At 41.6% G+C, this 20,101-nt stretch overlaps 2 protein-coding genes across 7 annotated transcripts; one reads left to right on the top strand and one right to left on the bottom strand.

Annotated features, from left to right (window-relative positions):
* Positions 1–3,112: 3,112 nt before the first annotated feature.
* LOC307021503 (uncharacterized protein) lies at positions 3,113–7,081 on the top strand. Its single transcript, XM_079653691.1, has 4 exons — positions 3,113–3,558; positions 4,203–4,356; positions 4,455–4,640; positions 5,076–7,081. The coding sequence occupies exons 2-4, from the start codon at positions 4,280–4,282 to the stop codon at positions 5,353–5,355; spliced, it is 543 nt and encodes a 180-aa protein (XP_079509817.1). The 5' UTR covers positions 3,113–3,558; positions 4,203–4,279; the 3' UTR covers positions 5,356–7,081.
* LOC307021501 (basic helix-loop-helix ARNT-like protein 1) lies at positions 6,524–19,255 on the bottom strand. Of its 6 annotated transcripts, none has more exons than XM_079653686.1 (17): positions 18,730–19,255; positions 16,208–16,277; positions 16,090–16,128; positions 15,963–16,004; positions 15,506–15,663; positions 15,338–15,420; positions 15,135–15,230; positions 13,115–13,229; positions 12,857–13,006; positions 12,506–12,728; positions 12,307–12,413; positions 12,044–12,194; positions 11,843–11,898; positions 11,632–11,743; positions 11,177–11,267; positions 9,534–9,624; positions 6,524–9,169 (listed from the first exon to the last, which is right to left on the bottom strand). In XM_079653686.1, exons 1-17 carry the CDS (start codon positions 18,824–18,826, stop codon positions 9,012–9,014), a joined length of 1,839 nt encoding a protein of 612 aa, XP_079509812.1. In that variant the 5' UTR covers positions 18,827–19,255; the 3' UTR covers positions 6,524–9,011. The 6 variants fall into 6 exon arrangements, with proteins under 6 accessions (XP_079509812.1, XP_079509813.1, XP_079509809.1 ...); XM_079653687.1 differs by having other exon boundaries at positions 15,135–15,227; positions 18,730–19,254; XM_079653683.1 differs by having other exon boundaries at positions 11,177–11,270; positions 18,730–19,252.
* Between the last annotated feature and the right edge of the window lie 846 nt (positions 19,256–20,101).

Below are 20,101 nucleotides of genomic sequence, written 5' to 3'. Positions count from 1 at the left end.
AGGGAGCCAGTATAAGGCAGCCAAAACAGGAGTAATGTGGTCCTTTTTCCTAACTCTGGTTAGTACACGAGCTGCAGCATTTTGAATCAGCTGAAGCGACTTGACTGACTTCTTGGTACACCCTGATAATAAGGAGTTACAATAATCCAGCCTTGAAGTAACAAATGCATGGACTAGTTTCTCTGCATCGTTTTGAGGCAAGATATGCCTGATTTTTGCAATGTTACGTAGATGGAAGTAGGCGGTCCTTGAAATTGATTTTATGTGGGTGTTAAAGGATAAATCCTGATCAAATATAACACCAAGATTCCTTACAGTCTCACTGGAGGCCAAATTAATGCCATCAATAGTTAGTATATCTTTAGATAATTTGTTTCGTAGATTCTTCGGGCCAAGTACAATAACTTCAGTTTTGGTCGCGTTTAACATCAAAACATTTAAAGTGATCCACGTTTTTAAGTCCTTGAGGCAGTCTTGAATTTTATTTAGATGATTAATTTCATCAGGCTTGATTGATAAATATAGTTGAGTATCATCCGCATAACAATGAAAGTTTACAGAATGATTCCTTATAATATTGCCTAACGGAAGCATATATAATGTGAACAAAATAGGTCCGAGCACTGAGCCCTGTGGCACTCCATGGCTAACTTTGGTTTGCGTGGAGGATTCATCGTTGACACGTACAAACTGAGAGCGTTCAGATAGATAGGACCTAAACCAGCCTAAAGCAGTTCCCTGTATGCCAACTAAGTGCTCTAGTCTTTGCAATAGGATATCATGGTCGATAGTATCAATTGCAGCACTGATATAAGGCATATATTTATACTTTTTATTTTTCAAAATACCAAACAGATCATGCATTTTAGCCATTCCTCATTTTGCTCAATTTAACAATGTCTTTGCATGGGCTGATTCTGTGAGAACAGCATCATCTACAGGCCTGGCATATGTACTACAGCGTCTCCAGCGCTTTCGAACGGCAATGTCCGTGGCTGTCTCTTCCTGATTGGTGGAGTTGGCCCAATAGCCGTACCGCCACTTCTGTGACGTCATAGAAGTGTTCAAATCTGGATCAGTCTGTATCAGATCCGTTGCAGCCCCTTTTTTAGAGATTTGGGTATGGAGGAAAATAGAGAGGGTTGTGTTTTCTGACACTTGGTGAGTTCCCTGGAACACCGGGGACACATATTCATGTATAGAAGACGTACACAAGTGCATTTTGCATGATAGGTCACCTTTAAGATACCCCATGTGGGGCTTCTCTTCTCTCCAGTAATGCTTCTCTCAAGCAACATACAAAATGTAGAGTATTTTATAGTTTTTGTCATGTCATTTTAAACATAATAGTGTCTATTTATGTATTGTGGTGTTTGCTGGATGTATTATCACCCAACTCCATAACCTTAGCTCTATTTAGCATTTGTGTGTCTTTTTGTGTGTTGGTTTGATACCACAGCATGCATACGCACTAATTGTCATGTTTTTCTTATTCTTAAAAAGCCAGATTGAATTGAATAACTCTCCCAAATGTATACTGTTCTCCTGACTGTTTCGGTTAACTCTTTCTCAAAACGTATCAACAAGCAGTAACGGCTACAATAAAAGGTGCCTTAGGGAAACAGGATGGCTTTTAGTTACTCTTTAAAAACAGTCAGCTTGCCCTTGTTTCCCTGCACTGTACCCATGACGCACGTGTCTGCAGTGTGTGCCTCGATGCAGAGGATATATGTGTGTGTTTGTGTGTATTTGTGTGTGTGTGCGTGGGGGGGTGGAGTTACTGTCATCTTCACACAGGATCATGGGATCCTCTTCCTCTCTTTCTGTACGCCGCTGCAGAAATCCTCCCATCTGTCGTTCCTAATCAGAAGAGAGCGGCTTGCATGTTCACAGGGTCTTATTGTGGGATGAAATCTCTCTCACACACACACACACACACACACACACACACACACACACACACACACACACACACACACACACACACACACACACACACACACACACACACACACACACAAAGATTACACTAATACTGACGCAGCAACGCAAACTGGAACATCACGTGCCCTTCTAAACATTACTTCTAAAACATCATCATGCTTTAATTACATACATTCAGCATACATACATACAGTTCTCTAGACAAGTACTTGTTTTGTTTCTTAACATACAGACATAAGAAGTGATTCAGTGAAGTGAGCATTAAAAAGGTAGAAATGCTGAGTCATCAGCTTTGATTAATAACCCACTGCAGATACCACATGGTCGTTCTGTGGTACAGTGCAGAAATAAGGCACTTATTTTCCATGTGGGTCTTTCAGCTAAACGTTGTGTGACCAGCGTCGCTGTACGTTTACATGAGAGCCTCTGAGATTCCCGCAATCTCCCCCACAATCTAACAATAGCTGCTGTATCACAAGACCTCTGATATGAGTATTGTAGCATAAGGAAGTTAAAAATAGCCCTTTCTGTCTCTTTCTCTCTCTGTCTATCTCTCGAGTGGAAATGCTAATTTTCAGACTCTCAGCATAGCAGACTGTCTGTGTAGGGTAGAAATGAAAAGAAAGGAGAACAAAGAAGTGAAGGTAGCAAAGTAGAAAGAAGGTCACAGAGATGAAGGAAAAGGAACATTTAGAGGTTCATATTAAAAAGTCTGTTTTATATCGCCAAAAATAGCCTAAAAGCTCTCCAAAGTGAGAGAGGTCATAATCCACCAATTTGACTATTTCTAGATCGATTAACTCTACTAAGGATTTGTTCACAGCTGATAAGTTTGAAGGTGCCTCTGTAGGCTATTATGAAACTGTATCATAAACATTTCATAAAACGCGTTTTAGCTCTTGTAATGTTCTTCCTTATTTAGGTCCAAGGTCTCAATCACAAAGTATAGTGAAGCGTACACGCAAAGCAACATATCATTCCAAAACAAAGTGGAATCATCTGTAAATGGGTACCGTGATTGCTATTTGCTATGATTTTTTTTTATCATAATCGTGTATGGGCAAACCCTGTTATTACTTTTTCATTCCACTTTTGCCAGATTCAGGCAGTATTCTGAATGTGCAAAATACATTTTTGGGCAGTATTTGGCATCTACAGGAGACATATTTGTGATTTTTACTCCTACCAGACCAGACAGTCCCCTTTCCATTGCCCTCACTAAACCTTGCATTAAATACATTTACTGTGAAAGACATAGGACTGTAAAACATCTAGATTTCTCAACAAAATGAAATACATTATTTTCATATTACTTGTCCTTATTCGAGGGTGGGACCTAAAATAAGCCTTTTGGCCTTCCTTGCATATTCTGTTATTATTTATAACGTTTTAGTGACCCATGAGTTGACCTTGTGTCCTCAGGTCTGTCCTGCATCCCGATCCTGCCTCCCCGTCGCGGCTCCTTCTACGTGGAGAGCGGCACCGGCACGTCCATCGGCAGCGTGTTGGCCTTCTGGTGCAGGGAGGGGTACCAGCTGGTGGGCAGCGACAAAATCTCCTGCTATGTGAAGAACGGCAGGCCGCAGTGGAGCAACTACCTGCCTGTCTGTGAAGGTAAGACGCTTTATTCAGACACTGTCCTTTTCTTATTAGATACATATTTTAAATGCTATTTTTAGGCTCAGGTATATATAAAAATATATAAAAAGTGTGTTTTGCTGATTCTGGGTCCTTAGCCTTAAAAGAAAAATCATATCTACCCAGATACTCAGCTAAATGCTACCGTGGTTAAACGCATATCATGTTCAAAACCACATCAAGGATTGTTTCTGAAACCGTATGGAGCTCAAATGCTTTTTCTCTTGCGGGTTTACCACAAGGTGAGTTCCTTTTTTTACACTTACTCTCTCCAGTACAGGTTAGCTCTGAGTGTTAGCAATGCTTGCTAATGTAAACAAAGACCAAATTACTTCCAAAACACATCGCTCATTGTTTCTAATAGCGACGTTTCTGATAGGGCCGAGGGTGTAAAGCCAGCTCACATTTCCGATATTACGTCATGTCGGCAGCAAATCTGGATCAACTCCGTTGTACCTCCGTTTTTAGAGATGTGGGTACGGAGGTAAAGAGAGAAGGTTTTGTTTTGACACTTAGTGAGTTCCCTTACACACCGGGGACACACATTTATGTGCAAGAGACTTCAAAAAGTGTATTTTGAATGATAGGAGACCTTTAAAATGTAATTTGCCCCCCCACAGCGATCCCCAGACCTGAGGACCGGGGTCTCAGAGTGGCTGTGTTGGCCTCAGTGGTGAGCGGCGTCGTCATCCTCGCCATGTCTCTGTCCTTCCTCATCTGCTGCCTTCAAGAGCGATCCGGTCGGGACCGAGCCAAGAAGGAGGGACGGAGCAGGTAGGACTGCACCTAAAGTAACTCTCGATACCACCCCCCACCCCACCTGTGACATCCCCTCTGTGAGGACCGAGCTGATACAGGTGTCTCCCCCTCAGACGCAGGGAGACGCGCTCCAGCCGGCGCAGCCAGTGTTGGCTGGAGAGAGAAGAGGGAGATTGGGAAGCTTTCCCTCCTCCCAAGATCTTCCACCTCTCCCAGAGGATGAATCCCCGCCTGGCTCCTGACAGCCCCCTCTATCTGACTGGAAGTCTGGGTGGATATGAGAACAGGGGGTACCAGAGGTAGGACTCACAGGGTATACATATCTACTCCCCAAAACTATATGTCCAAACCATACATTTTGGAACTTTTACTGAAGCCGATTGTGTTCGCAATCACATTTTTGCTTTCCAAACTGATTGATTTTGTGTCACTGCATCCGAGGGAACATTCAACTAGCTAACAGTAGGGGAGATGATATGCCAAAGAGCTCCATTATTGTTAAAAAATAATAATTAATCACACATTGATTTACTGGCCGACATGTTACTTCATTAGTATAAGCACACACTGGCCTGTTCATGTAAACACTCATCAATGTGTGTTATTCCACCGCTGAAAATAGTCCCCAACAGATGCACTTATTTTAAACCGGTTTTCAAAGTTTTACATATTTGGATGACTGGCTATCTCTACTTCCACTTCCTGCCTAATTTCCCGCTCTTTTACTCCTGCAGGAGTCAGGAGAGTTTGCTGAAGGCGTCTCTTCCCGGACTCTACCGCTCCGAGTCTCAGCTCTACCCCCATGTCGTCCTGCAGAGAGTCCCAACTCCCACAGCACCCTCCGCCCCGCTCTACCTCCACCACCCATCCTCCACCCCCACCGCCCCCCACGTGCAGCCACACCTCATGGCGCAGTACCCTATCCCAACCTACCCGCCCCACCCCAACCCTCACCCGACACCGGCGCCCATCTATCCCAACCCCAACCCGACACCACAGCGGCCATGGCAGTAGCTCCTGGGGAAGATGCTGAAGGGACACATGGAGACTTCCTACTCCTCCTAGTTTTCTCCCACAGAAAGGATGCAATGTTCCCAGAGAGACATAAAGAATATGTGTATAGCTGCAGTACCCTCTTTTACTGCATGCTGCTTCTCCTGCATTACGGACTAAACAGGAACTGAACACTACATTTGTCTCTTTAATTCTTACCGCTGCTGCAATCTCTGCAAGAGGAGTTATGTAGAGAAACTCCAAGAAAGTTCCAAGTAGCCGGTCAACAAGGGAACACAGGAAGTTGGACTTGACTAATTCTGGAAGGACTATGGCCGTCTCTGTTTAGGTAGCGCAAATCTTTCAGCAGTATTCATTTTTTAATATAAAAGGATCCCTATCAGCCTTACTGAGGTCCACAAATCTAATCTAGACATGTAAATACAGTCTATATGTTTGCTTTAAGAATTAACATGAATTTCTGAAATCGGACTTGTGAGGTAACAAACGGTTTGGGGTCACTTTACAGATCTTATTAATAAGTACTGATACTTTCCCACCGCATGGAGAAAACAGACGGGCGGGATTTAACACTGTGATTTAAATGCTGCTGTTGCTGCAGACACTGAATGCAAGTGTGTGCTAATAATACAGGGATCGCTTTAAAGGTCACCTATTGTGAAAAATCCAAATGTTCATGTCTTTTTGATACATAAATATGTGTCCCCTCTGTGTTAAGAGATTCGGAAAGTTTCTGGAAAAATCTTCTCTCTTTTTCTCCTGATCCATTTATATAAATACCTGTCTGAAAATGAGCTGATCAGATTTTGGCCACTTTATGATGACATAACGTTTTTTTGGGTTGCCCAACCATTAGCCAATAACCAACCAAGGTAACACCCGCCCACCTTATCACCTGAATCTCCTCCTAGAGCACCATTGTGATTTTTTAAACCAATCATCTTGCAGAGGGGCGTGGCCAGCAGCAGCTCATTTGCATTTAAAGCTATAGAAACATAATCTGCACTATTGAAACAGTGCTGAAACCGAGGGGTTTATGGCATGCTACAATGATGTTTGGTATTTTGAGCCACATCATAGACGTAGTGTATATATCCGAGACCTAAAATATATTGTTGAAAAAGAGCATAATAGGGGACCTTTAAATGTATCCTTTTGTTCTCACCAGAATTGTGAACTAAATGTTAAACAAATGTTGTTTGTACTGCCACGACTTATTCTGTCCCAACTATCTATGGCGTTTGATTTATGTTTGGCAATTGACTGGTAATGTGTTCAGTATTTTGAAGAATAATTACAACTAATTAACACAAAATTCTTAGTTTAAAGTCTGGTTTGAAAAGGAAAACATTTTTAACATCTTGTGTGATGTAACGAGGGTTCTCTGTAAGGAGGTCCGACCCAGAAATGCACTGATGTTTGAGCAGCGAGATAAGAAACGAGTGTGGACCTATGTACTCTGATACACTTGAATTATTTTAAAATGTCAGCTGTAGCTGTGACCATTTACATTGATCTGATATTCCCTTGCTCTACTGTATCTACATGCATTCATAAACAGTGTCCAGGCTCAGTCCAACTGTAGGCACACTAACAAACTGCACTTTACACTTTTTGACGGGGGGGATTAAACAGCTTTTCATAAATAATTGACTGTTAACTATTTGTTGTATTATAAGACTGCCATGCAAGCTGAATAAAGAGACTTTGGTTTAGTTGAACAGTTGATGGCTGAGCATGTTTTCAATGTGTGCTAAAGAGGGGAAGCGGAGAGAGAAAAGAGGGATGTAATTCATCACAGCGTCATGACACTGGACTTCAGTGACTGAAACAGGAATGAGCTCTGTATATTGTGTACACCTAAACAGATTTGGTGGTTTGGAAAGCTGATGCAGCAACAGGCAGTTGGGTAATAGGGGATGATGGCTTTAGTTTACTCGACAGATAAGCTCTTCCACACTGATCACAGGAGAGAGACAGAGACACACAGTCTACATATTTACATTTCATATTGGCTTCAGTTGTTCAGTACTAAAAAGAAGAGACATTGGTAGATTTTCACTCTAAATATTTTTTCAATCAAAATAAACCATCATATTATTTATGATAAAATCAGGGCTAAACAAATACATTTAAAAAAAAATACCATTACATGCAGTAGGGAAACAACATATTGTTTTAAAAGTGCCCGATTCATTTCCCATTCTATGTTATATTAAAAGCCAAAAAAATTAAAAACCTTAAAATAAATGGATGCCATTTTAAGAGATAAAAACTTAACAGCCTTTGATTAAGAGTAAACATCCCTTTAAGGACTGGTCAAACTTTTTAAACTATGTAGATATCTGTGCAAAAACCAACACTGAGATCTTGCTGCATGTTTGTCCCTCCTTATTTCCGTATTGTTTCAATGAGTGACAATAAAAGACAACTGTTCGGTTCCTTACAATGGGCTTATTTTGGAAACAAATGATGAATTCAGTTGAATAGCAAATAAGGAGTACTGCATGAGATTCCTGCCTCTGGCAAATATACTAAATTATAAAACAATATCTAAACTAAACACAACAGAGTTCAGACAATTTATGAAAAAAAAAAACTCTATACCATCATGTTGTCCTGTGACAGCAGGGCGTGTTCAATAAATGACCCTGGTGGCAACAGCAAATATTTTCCAACAGATTTAATTATAAAGCCCAATAAAGGTTGATTTACAATTGACATTTGTCAGGGTAATCATTTGTTCAAGGAAACACAAATCATAATTTTCTTTCAATATTAGAGGAACCAGTGATATACCAACAATTTACAGGTGCAGTATGAAGGCAAGTGAAATCCAAACTCATTCACTCCAGGGGTTATTCTGGGATCAAATCAAATGTTATTTCCTTTAGCATGCCCTCTCCTGATGAATGGCATTAAGCGGGTTATTTTGAAAATAGGTCATAAGAAAAAAAGAACACCAACATCTGATCCAGAATAGCTGGAGAGCTGACTGAAAGTGGGCTAAACTTTCATTTCCTTTTAGAGGATGTTGTGGTGATTGGACATTTGGAGATAAACAGTTTGTTCATACTCAGTGCAGTGTTGGGTTGTTTCAAAAGGTTTACGGGTTAGAAGGGTATAAAAGACGGTAATAACCTCTGGTCTAAAACATGTTGGCATGTCCTTGTTGAGACGATGGCCTTTTCATATTTTCCCAGGAGTTCAGTGGATTAATGTGATATGCAAACACAGTAAGGCATGACCCTTAAGTGCACATTTCATATGAAAACAGATACTTCAAAAAGGACACGTGCATTAGAGGAGTTTCTCTAGCAGCACTGCACACAGCGGAGTGGGATCCTCCTCCAGACAATCCTCACTCATTGGGCTCAAACCCTTCTGAGGACGCCGATATGTCCCTGAATACACTAAATCCCAACAAGCTCCGGGACACTTGAACCTCACAGCCAGGTGAGAGACAAAGGGGGCCAACAAGGTAATTACAGTAACAATAAATCCCATTCAATCTTGTTAGTACATGGTGGAGTCTTTGGTAGAATTCCAGCAGGTCAGCTGTAGTCATCCGAGTCAGACGCAGAATAAAACATCCGCTGAGTGTTCCCAGCAGGAAACGGCCCCCAGCTGGTAAGAGTTTAAAGTCTGTGCACTCTTTAGAAAGGCCAGTGTAAGTCCTCGTAGTCCCCCGGTTGACCCACGTTTACCTCCGTCTCCAGCAGACTCATGATGACGGCCATTGCTGCCTCGTCGCTGCTGAAGCTGCTCAGCGCCGGCACCACCATGTCATCCAGTTCCAGCTGGGACACCTGGCCTGGTGAAACAGAGCCAAGACACAACTCTTCAGGAGGAAAACTCTAAAACAGTAGCATTGAAACATTTTGGGTGTGAGAATTAGAGATGATCTCTAAACCCGAAGTCACTGACATGGTTTCCCAACAAAAAAAATGTTCTTGGAATACTCAAGGCTATTCTTGAAAGGATTGTTTTTTAAACTTCGTAAAACATACACCTGCATTTGCACATATGTTGGATTGTTCTATTCTGTTGAATCAGTTTGAGGACGGGTGTCAACAGTACAAAGAGTTCTTTACGCCTTTGGGAAGGTTGTGCGAGTTTCTTATTATTCATTGTGTATAAGTATAGAATAACTGATTTCATAATCCTGTTCACAGTACCTGAACTGTCAGCAGTTGCACAGCTGGCGCCAGCTGCTGTCCTGGAGTCAGACTGTGATGAGCTGCTTGCTGCCCCCCCTCCGCTGGACGCCTGAAACAAGGCATGTGACATTAAAACACCTGTCTCCCATGACGTGTGTGTAATCAAGGCGAGACACAACAGCCAAACATAGTTGGTTTATGATCTGGTCAGTATTGACATTATTTATAGCGTTTTGATATCTTCTTTCAGAAAAACTTTTTTTTTTTTAAAAACAGATTTGACTAACTTTGTCTATTTGTGTGCAGTGCAATGCCGGTGTAGATACCACATCTGCACGGCCTACCAGATTAGCACGGGCTCCGTTACGCTTACTAATGACGTCACGCATTGGCTGTACGGCAACCCAAGAGGACATTTTACACGGCTAAATTCCGCAAGAATATTAAAAAATAACAATCGACAGTGAATGTATGTTAGTGGAACTGTGTCAGGAAAGTGAAGTGTTAATTAAGTAATGTTATTGAAAAACTGAAATGCATAAAAATGAAAGTTAATATGTGTCATATCCCTCTGAAATGTGGTCGTAGACTTTACTGATGATTTAGAATTTATTGAAACTCCAGACTCAACGTAAGAGCTTGTGCCTCTTCAGGGGGTGCTAACATTTAAACATAAACGTTATTCTTTACTTTCTCCGTCTTTATGATATCAGATACCATCATGTTGTTTCCATAGCAACAACAACTTCCTGTCAACAGCTCCTGTTTCACCTGCTTAATACAGTTATCATCACTGCTACTGTGGTCACATCGGGGAGCCGTAACATTTACAATATTTGAGATGTGAAGGGGGTTATGTTTTTTTGTCTGTTCCTGCAGTTTTTTGAACAGACAGTACACACGTTCAGAGGATGAACGTGTGTACTGTCTGTGGGAGTTTACGCTGTTGACAGGAAGTTGTTGTTGCTATGACAACACCAGATACCATTTTGGAGGAGGGATATGATACATATTAATTTTCAATTTTATGCATTTCAGTTCTTCAATAACATTACTTAATTAACACTTCACTTTCCTGACAGAGTTCCACTAACATACATTCACTGTCGATTGTTATTTTTTATATTCTTTGCGGAATTTGGCCGTGTAAAATGTACTCTTGGGTACAGCCAATGCGTGACGTCATTAGTAAGCGTAATGGACCCCGTGCTGATCTGGTAGGCCGTGCAGATATGGTACCTACACCCGTGCAATGTGTGCAGTTGCCTTGAATGCAATCTATTTTTTACAATTATGATTTAAATATATTGTTACCGCTTCTTATATTGAATTATTATATATTTTTTAAATATGTTTGAATCATAACTTCCCATGTCCAGATTAATTTTCTTCAAACAATGTATAAAATACTAGTTTTGATAATTTGGATATCAATACTACACAGCACCAACATTAGCTTACAATTACAAGTAAACATATATTTCCATACAAACTATCTCGCCATGCTTATGCCGCTAAACACAGACAGTAACACATATAACAATAAAACACAAAACATGGCTGTGAAGCGTGATGAGGGAAAAGTTTAAGGACTGTGAGTACTGTAATGACTAAGTGTAATTTGCCTCCAAAGGTGCTGTGGTGATGAAGGGGACACTCACACTGGTGCTGATTGGTGGAGACACCAGGGGACATTTCTCATTGGTCGAGCCAAACGGACTGGAAGCTCCGCTGGATGGAGATGAGTTAACCCTGCTTAAAAACGGGAGATAATATACTGTAAATATGTATTTATAGTTTCGAATTAGAAATATTATTTATAGCTTGATATAGATGTTTTTATTCATGCAGTGTACACTTTTGTATATCCTATTCGACATATACACCTAAAACCACTTACTTATGACATCTTTAACACATTTCTCCATAAGGCTTACAAGATAGTGAGGCAGTCCTACGGTGATGACACATAAGGTCATTTAAGGTCATTTACATTCAGATATTATTGCTGATATCTAATGTTTAGATGTTTGCTAATGAATCAAATCCCTGAACGTTGCAAGTTACAATCACTGCAATAGGTTAACATGTTTGTACATATGGACACAAAATGCACCTGTATGAGTCGATGAGTTCATTTGCAATTTGGGTCCCTATGCTGCCTGCGTAGATCATCGTGCCCACAACATTGGAAAGGCTGGGAATTATGGGTATTTGCTTTGTCTCCTCTGAGGAAGAAGAAAAGAGTAAAAACCAAACTTTTATTAAAAATCATACAAAAGAAATAACAGCCTTTGTGAATCCTCAGAATACACTTTATTTATTACCTTGCATAGCTTTCAGGCGGCCTGCCTTCTCATCTTTTATGTGGCCGGGCCCCCTGCTGGTGCAAAAGAGTATTTACGCTTTTACATCCAAGAATAAAGCTGTTATGGCATCATGATGAATGCGTCAAAGAAGTAGATTGTATCAGGATTAAAACCCAAATTGTTGTTAACACTTATTTTCATAAATGCATCATCACTTACGACATAACCCTGTTTGAAGACACGATAAACTCAACTTCTTTAGTCCATGGGTTTGTGAAACTAAACCACTGACTCTGGAGGGAAACATAGGAGCCGTATTTCGTTTTGAACTTGTAGCACAGCGTCTCAATCTTCTCTTTGCTTCGAAGAACTGCCAAGAGATTGGACACAAGTTGGTCAATTATCTTGAGCGTCTGCACAACAACACATTTTCCAATTTCTCCAATAGAAATCAGATGAACTGTGTCGCTTTGCTCCATCACCTTGCCTGTGTTTCTCTGCGAGGTGCTGCAGGTCGTCCTGGTGGAAGTACTCGTAACACGACGTGCCGAGAACTTCCTGCGGCAGATAACCGATGACTGTGGTGGCTCTGGGACAGAGAGAGGACACAGGCGGACGCCGAGTGAAAATGGGAAGTGAATAGAAATGAGCATCTACAAAATGTGGAATCGGGTCACTCACTGTTGTTCTACAAACGTGAACTTCCCATCGATGGCACAGCGGGTAACGAACGCAGAGGGCTTGGCGTTGATGTCTTTGGGAGGCTGGGGGGAGCCGAGGGGGCGGCACAGCATCACCAGGCAGCTCAGGCTGGGGGTCTCAGCGTCCCCCTCTGAATCCAGCTGGCTGCTCGGACAGCTCCGCATGTATCCAGTGCAGTGCAGGGTGCAGTATCTGGAGGTGTCTGGGGGTACAAAAAGAGTCATGAAATATGTTAAAAAGGTGGGATTATTGCCTGTGAAAATGGGTATTTTTCTTTCCTTTAAAAAGACTAAATGTTTAATCTGCTGAAAGTGCCATGTCTGAACCCACCTTTCTTTTTAGCAGCACAGGGCAACTGGTGCTTTTCCTCCTGCTTCCCCGCCACCCGGCTGTGCTTCATCCGGAAGAAGAAGGATCTCCAAGCTCCAGAGGACAAGTGGGTCGGCCTGACGGGGGCATCCGTCTGGACCTGAAGCCCAGCTGCGCACACAGACAGATTTCCCTTTTGACGTATGTCTCTGTAACCGTGATCATGACTTTGATGGAGATTTCACAGTTTCTTAGACGTTACAGGGCAAACAGACTTACTGGCAGCATCGATCATGTGTTCCTTTGGATACTCCCAAGATGACAGCTGTTCCTTCACCTTGTTGATGTCTTTGGGATGAATGAAATCAAACAAGCTCTGCCCAGTCAGCTCCAACTGTGAAGCCAATACATTTAGATGTTGTTGTAGTTTAGCTCGTTTTTTCCTGTCTCTTTGTAGTGATTTTCTATCTCTGTATGCTGTTGTCTTTGTAGGATTTCTGCTACCAGTTTAGTTTTTCTTGCATTTTCAGTTTGATTATGTATCCTGATGCACCTCCTTATCTGCATTCTTTGTTTAGGATCCGTATCGAAGCTAAACGTGTGGTAAGCAGGTGTGGCTATTGTTCTGGCTGCCAAACGGAATATAAAAAAAGGAAAAGGAGCTCAGAGGTTGGTGGCCTCAATTGGCCTGGAATATTTAAAGTAAGGCTGGGCGATATGGTCTCTAAATGATATCGCGATATTGACTGACTATATCGCGATATACGATATATATCGCGATATTCTGAAATGTCCTCTAAAACAAATCCATTTTTTTTATTTAACCCCCTGATGTTTACAGTCACGCCAGTATGATGATTCTAGTAGTCCCTGCAACATATGTCTGCATTAAAAAAATCGACTAATAATGAAGAAAATTAACACATTTGTTGCAATAGTAATTTATGCACTAACTACATTACTACTTGTATTACATTTGAATCATCAGTTCTTCCTCATTTTCCTCAATTGTTCATATTTGGTTTATTAAAATGATATTGTGGTCATTGTTCAAAAATGTCTGCTATTATTATGAGTAGTATTATTATTATTATTATTATTATTAGTATAATGCGCTTTCTGTCTTCCTGTCATTATCAGGAGTTAGACATGTAATGGCTATGTATTAGATTAGATTCTTCATTCTCCTAAACTGCTGGGACATTTCCCTAGAGCCAATACCTTTTATATTTTCTACTCTTCACTTACTTGTCAGCATAGGTCGGCATTGATGTACAGAGCCGACAGAAGACCTTGTTTATATTGGCATCATATTGAGAGGTGCAGTGACGCGTCCTAAAACCAGGAAGTAAGCCGCTGGTTCCCTCGACAAAAAAGCAATGGGATTTCTCCATAGGGTTTTGGAAAATAGCTGGAAATAAGGTCTGTGGAAAACAAACCTTTTTGATAAATGCACGTTTTGTTCAGCCGGATAATCTCCACATGTCTACCCTACTTTTATAATTTTCGAATCATAAATCTAATCGATAGATTATAAAAGGGTTTTATATATATTTATTCTTCTCATGCTACCTGTCACTCTCCTTTAACTCCTCCGGTGACCTGTTTGCTTTTCACCCAACAACGACAACCGCCTCACGAAACGCTATTTTGTAGCGTTAATAAACGAAACAATTTAACAATATTGCTTGTCAAAATACCTATACCACTGGACAATTTTATTTTTTTTAAGCAATATTTTTAGTGGCCCGAGCGCCGGGCAAGTGGAAAGTACATTATGCTGGCCCGGGGTGTCTAAATAGTGCTTCCGAGCCAGCGGGCCATTTATAATGTCGAGCCCTGCTCTCTGTCACTGTGCATGTGTGTAATGTTTGTGTGCAAGTTAGACGGGGCCTGCGTATGTGCCTGCGTGTGTGACTGTGTCTATGAGGGAGAAAGGAAAGCTCATTTTGGCCGCGGCGGGAAATTGATTTGACAACATAATACTCGATGTTCACAATGTGGTCATTTACGACATCGCATGTAGTGCAATCCACGATGTATCGTGTAAACTCGATATATCGCCCAGCCCTAATTTAAAGTTTCAGTAAGTCTTTATTAGAGATTCAACAAAGTGTCATGTGCTTTAGTTTGCACACATAACATGTACAGACACACAATATTATGTTTTACAAAAATCTACTTAGAACGACCTTTCATTAAAAAATAACTCAAGCTTTTACTCTTTTTTTTTTACCATATGATTCAAGTCAAACGACATATATGTATTTATAGCTCATCATGTTGAAGTGCGACATACCAGGCTGAAGTTGAGGATCTTGGAGACAGACTCGGAGATGAAGAGGATTTTAGCCCGGTCACAGCTTACTACTAACATGAAGCCGTCCGCAGCCTGCTAGAAAGAAAGATAGAGATATTTCACAGATAGATAGGTTTGGTCTCCATCAGCATGTTGTGTTGAAATCTTTCTAAACTGTTTTCTGTGGGTCCGTGAGGATCTACCCTGAGCAGCAGTTGCCTGAGGTCGTCCTGGGGCAGGATGGAAGGCTTGTTGGTCGAGTCCGCAAATGCGCTGCTGGTCCCGACTGAAAACACACCAGACACTCACTTTGAGATGGAGGGTAACACAGGCCACTGATGTTTAAAATGCCCAGGCTGGTTCAGAAGTACCTTTGAGGGCTTTCAGATGTTGCACAGCTTTCCGCAGCACGGTCAGTTTGTCCGGCTTCTGCGCCATGGGCTGACAGGCGGGGATCATGGCCGACAGCTCGTCTATCAGGTTGTTCATTTTGTCCCTACGCCGCTTCTCTATCTGTCGGTGAGGTTCCCTGTAGGAACAGTCACAAATCAGTCATTTGTACCAAATGGATCCATTTTGGCAGGAAATATATACTTGAAAGTGTAATTATATAATGGTTTCAATTATCAGTTTTGTTTTATGCATGTAGTTTTATGTATGTTTTGTGTGTGTGAGGACCCCAGGGAGAATAGCCAATGTTCATGCTAGGGCTAATGGGGATCCTAATAAAGAACAAGAGAACAAGCTCTTACATTACACTGTAAATAACACCAATCCAAAGCACACAATACTTTTGCAAAGAGTCATTTGATGTAAAAATAGAAATACCTGAAGCATTTTATTTTGACTTGCTGATCCTCTTCTTCAGATCTGCAATTAAAGGGATGAAAAATCAAACTCCTAGCCAGTTTCCTCTTATCAAAAGTGTGTGAAGAATGCCAGGAAGCTCGTTTACCTGCTGAGTTCATCTTCCATCTTACAGTCCATGCTAAGCCTGCAAGGTAGGACATAATGTGGGTTATTTTATACCAGGAAGGAGTACTTATGATAACATATCAACATGCGGGTCTGACCTCTCCTCCATATCTCCCTTCCGTTTCCTTGGCAGCTCGACGGCAGGCAGCGAGGAGCCATCAGAGACATCTGAAATATGAAGACAGGCAATTAGTCAGGAGACACTGAAACAACAACCTTCACGCAGCGTCCACCCGGCAGCGTGCGTTGAAGCTTGCCGGTGGGCGTGTCTGAAACTCGACCAACAACCAATCACATGAATCTCCTGCCCCAGATACACAAGCATGCAGTTTGATTGGCTAGAGCTTGTACTGGCATATGATTTGATTGGCTGACGCTTCCGTCGAAGCTTCAAAAGTGGAACTTTTCTTAACTTTTGAAGCGAGCAAAGCAAAGCGACGGAACCACAATGCAGTTCGGCAAAGCGTGACGTAACCCCATTCAAAGTGAAGCTTCAACTCACGCCGCCGTGTGGACGGGCCATCAGCGATTAGTGGCAAAAGCTTAACAAAGACTATTTTTGTTAATCACCATTCATTATTTTATTTGTTGGGTAGGGAATAAAAAGAGCTCATCAGGAAGAGTTAACCTGGTTTTATTAAGTAGCAAATGCTTTGAACAAAGTAATGTCTTGACTTTGCTACTTTAATAAAAAGTATTTGTCTTTGCATTTATAGATTCTAGATATCTTTGTTTTAGGCTCACTATATTATTGACAATTATTTGTGCATTCTCGATATTAATGTTTGTCATATTTTGCAACTGAAGACATTGTAGCACTTTTTTACAACCTGAAAAGATCCATCAATATTTGAGAACTTTTTAGTCCTCAAATCCAAACTTTTTTGTGAGCTAACATTAGGATGACTCATCAAATTGTTTGCAGTGGTTCGTGGTAATTATTTTTAAAAAAAGGCTGATATCATACTCAGGAATGATTGTCTGACTGTGACGGTACGTCTACACTACAGGCATCAAAAAATGCTTTCAACGCTTCGCCCATTCACTTGAATGGGGTGACGTAGAAGATTTTTAATCTTCGCCGAACTGCATTGTGGGGAGCATGGCATGGCTTTGCAAGCATCACGAGCATCTATCGGCATCAAAAGTTGAACAATGTTCAACTTTTGAGGCTCGATGCTTGGCATCAGCCAATCAAATTCCGTTTATGCAAATCCCGCCAGTGCAAGCTCAGCCAATCCAACCGCGTGCAAGCTGGGAGAGCCAGACCGCAGTTCATTTCCTCATATTCCAAACGAGATATTACGGTAGCAAATCAGCCGGTTCTTTACGACCGGAACTATTTACCGGGATACAAACCGGAGGAACCAGGCATGGAGGGAGGTGGCAGAGACAGTGGGTGAAACTGATAGTTTTTTCGCCTGTTTGGAGAGTTTATATCCAGTTTACTTCGTTTTAACATTGCTATTGCTTTGTATGGGGACGGGAGATTCATGTGATTGGTTGCTCGCAAAAAATCGCCAAGCTTCAGACACGCCCAGCTTCAAGATTTTTTCATGCCTGTAGTGTAGAGATCTTTAAAGCCTGCTCCCTCACACACACACAAAAACACTCACGCGCAGCTATGCTCGAGTTTAAAGTTTAACAGGCACTTGAGCTGAATGGGATCTGGGCTCTAGTCTTACCTAACGTTTATATAATGCTGTAATACTGGCTTTCTTCCCTCTCCGGACAAGTTTACTTTAAAATGTGACATTTGTCTCGGAAAATGGGGGGCGAGATTTTCAGAAACAACATTTGTTTGCACATTTTTCAATTCTCACATTTACATATAGCATGTGTATTTTTTAAATGATATTATAAAAAATGTTTTTACATAATTGTGAAATACACTTTGATTATAGTATTGACAAGGATACCTAAAGTGATGTGTAACACTTGAAGTTAACATACAAGTATCCTATCTTACAAGTATCCTATCCTAATAAATTTCATTCAGATAATATTGCAAGACAGACAACTTTTTGTTTAGCTAGTTTATATTTGCTTTCTCTGATGCAGATAATGATGCAGTCTAGTGATCTACTGACCCACTTTGGGCAGCAGCTGAGAGGAGCCTCGTGAAACCACGTGACAAGCTAAGCTCCTATAAAAACAGTGGCAGGTTTTGGGACAAATGGCCGTAGTATAATGAGTTTTGACTTTATTAAAGAAATGGGTCAAAGTTAGCTTTGACATGATTACACACTGAGCTCTCACGAATCAACAAAACACGGCCCTTCACTGGGGGCGAGTCGGTGTTTTGGCCACAGCCAGGCTACTCAACCATAATAAGTTACGTCTGGTCCACTAATGTCAACATAAGTTAACACATATTACATTAATACTCTTAACAACCGGCTTTCTGTCAGCCATTAAACGAACTTTACAGCCGAGCAGTCGCATGAACTGGAGTTCAGAAGACTCTGGAAGTAGTAGTAGTAGTAGCCTAGTTAGTAGTAGTAGTAGTAGTTAGTAGTCGTAGTCTGTTTTGGTTTATTCTTGTAGCCAAAGAGCTACAAAAACCCTCCCTCAGTCACAGTTAACGCAGCAGTAGTCGGTTCTGTCCCGGGGCTCCTACCTGCTGGCCAGTCCGCCGTCCCGTCGCAGCCGCCGGCCGACATGCCGCAGACTGGAGCCGGTGTGCCCAGTGCGCCCGGTGGAGGCTGCGGCCGCATGCGGAGTCACCGGCTGTAGTAGTTACAGTGGAGAGGTGGAAGTCGTTTTTATAATTCACTTCATTTTTCTCCTCCCCTCGTCTGTAAGGGAGGTGGGGGCAGAAACGTGAGCGATACTGGTCTTCACGGAAACACGGAACAGCTCTCAGTTGTCCACCTGGGTTCACTGCATAGGGGAGCCTCCATATTCACTTCACCGTGAAGCAGCAACTTGGACCACCTGAATATGATGGTATGGAGTTGGGTGGGGTGGAATATTGTGTGCCACATTAGAAAATATTCTGCTACTAAATGGTCTTCGCATACTTTTTTTTTTTGACTGAAAGGTAGGTAGGCAAGAATGGAGAAACCAGCTCGAGTGAGCCAGAATTTGAAAGTACGCAGCCGAAAAAAATCTGCACCTTCCTTCAGACTTCCTTACAGAGCCCCTCCTCCAACACGAACGCGCACATGGCCAATGAGGGCAATAGTGCACGAGATGGAAGGCTGACAGGCAGGTAGGCCATCCGGTTATTTTAGCCGGGCCGGTGAAAATAATTGGTCGTGCTTTTTACAGCGCCACGGCTTCCACAGATGAAATCTTTGTATGTATTTATTGTCAAAGCATTTAATATATTCATTGCTATCGGGATGTTAAGAGCATTCCATGGAATATAACAAAAAATATTTCTGAAGTGAATTACACTTATGCATGCTAACAAACAGGTGAATATGTACGTTTTTTGCCTTTTGGCTACAGGGAACACTTTGTTCTACCAGTTTGTATCACATATGATAATTGTCAGTGGAAGGGCAAACAGCAGTGCAGTGACAACGATGGTTAAATCGCATTTATCCATCGGGCAGTTTGATGTCAAGAAAAATTGCAAATCCCCCCTAAAACAGCAGTGACAGGCAGGAGGTCTCACTCTGCCCTCATTTCAGGTAGACACCATTTTTTAAAGAAGAAGAACAAAATGGACAATAACTAAGTGCAGGATCATATTTTGGTAAGTCTGTAACAATATATGTGAAAAGGAAATAAAAGAAAGAAGTACACAATGCAGTTTATATTTATTAATGGTGTCCTCCTTTCCCTGAAAAAAACCACTCAGTGACGCATCACTTTAAGTTGACGATCTTTGGCCCTCACCTACATAAATGTAATTCAAGGCATTTGCCCGAGACTTTACATAAGACAGAAGGCTACACGTTCCAACTAGAAACGTGTTGACCTATATATTATATAATGCAATGGACACGTGCCCACGGTTTGCTCTTTGACCCGTTTTGAAA

Source organism: Notothenia rossii (genome assembly GCF_949606895.1).
Source record: "Notothenia rossii genome assembly, chromosome: 10".
NCBI classification, from domain to species: domain Eukaryota; kingdom Metazoa; phylum Chordata; class Actinopteri; order Perciformes; family Nototheniidae; genus Notothenia; species Notothenia rossii.
This window is presented reverse-complemented; position numbering and strand designations above follow the sequence as displayed.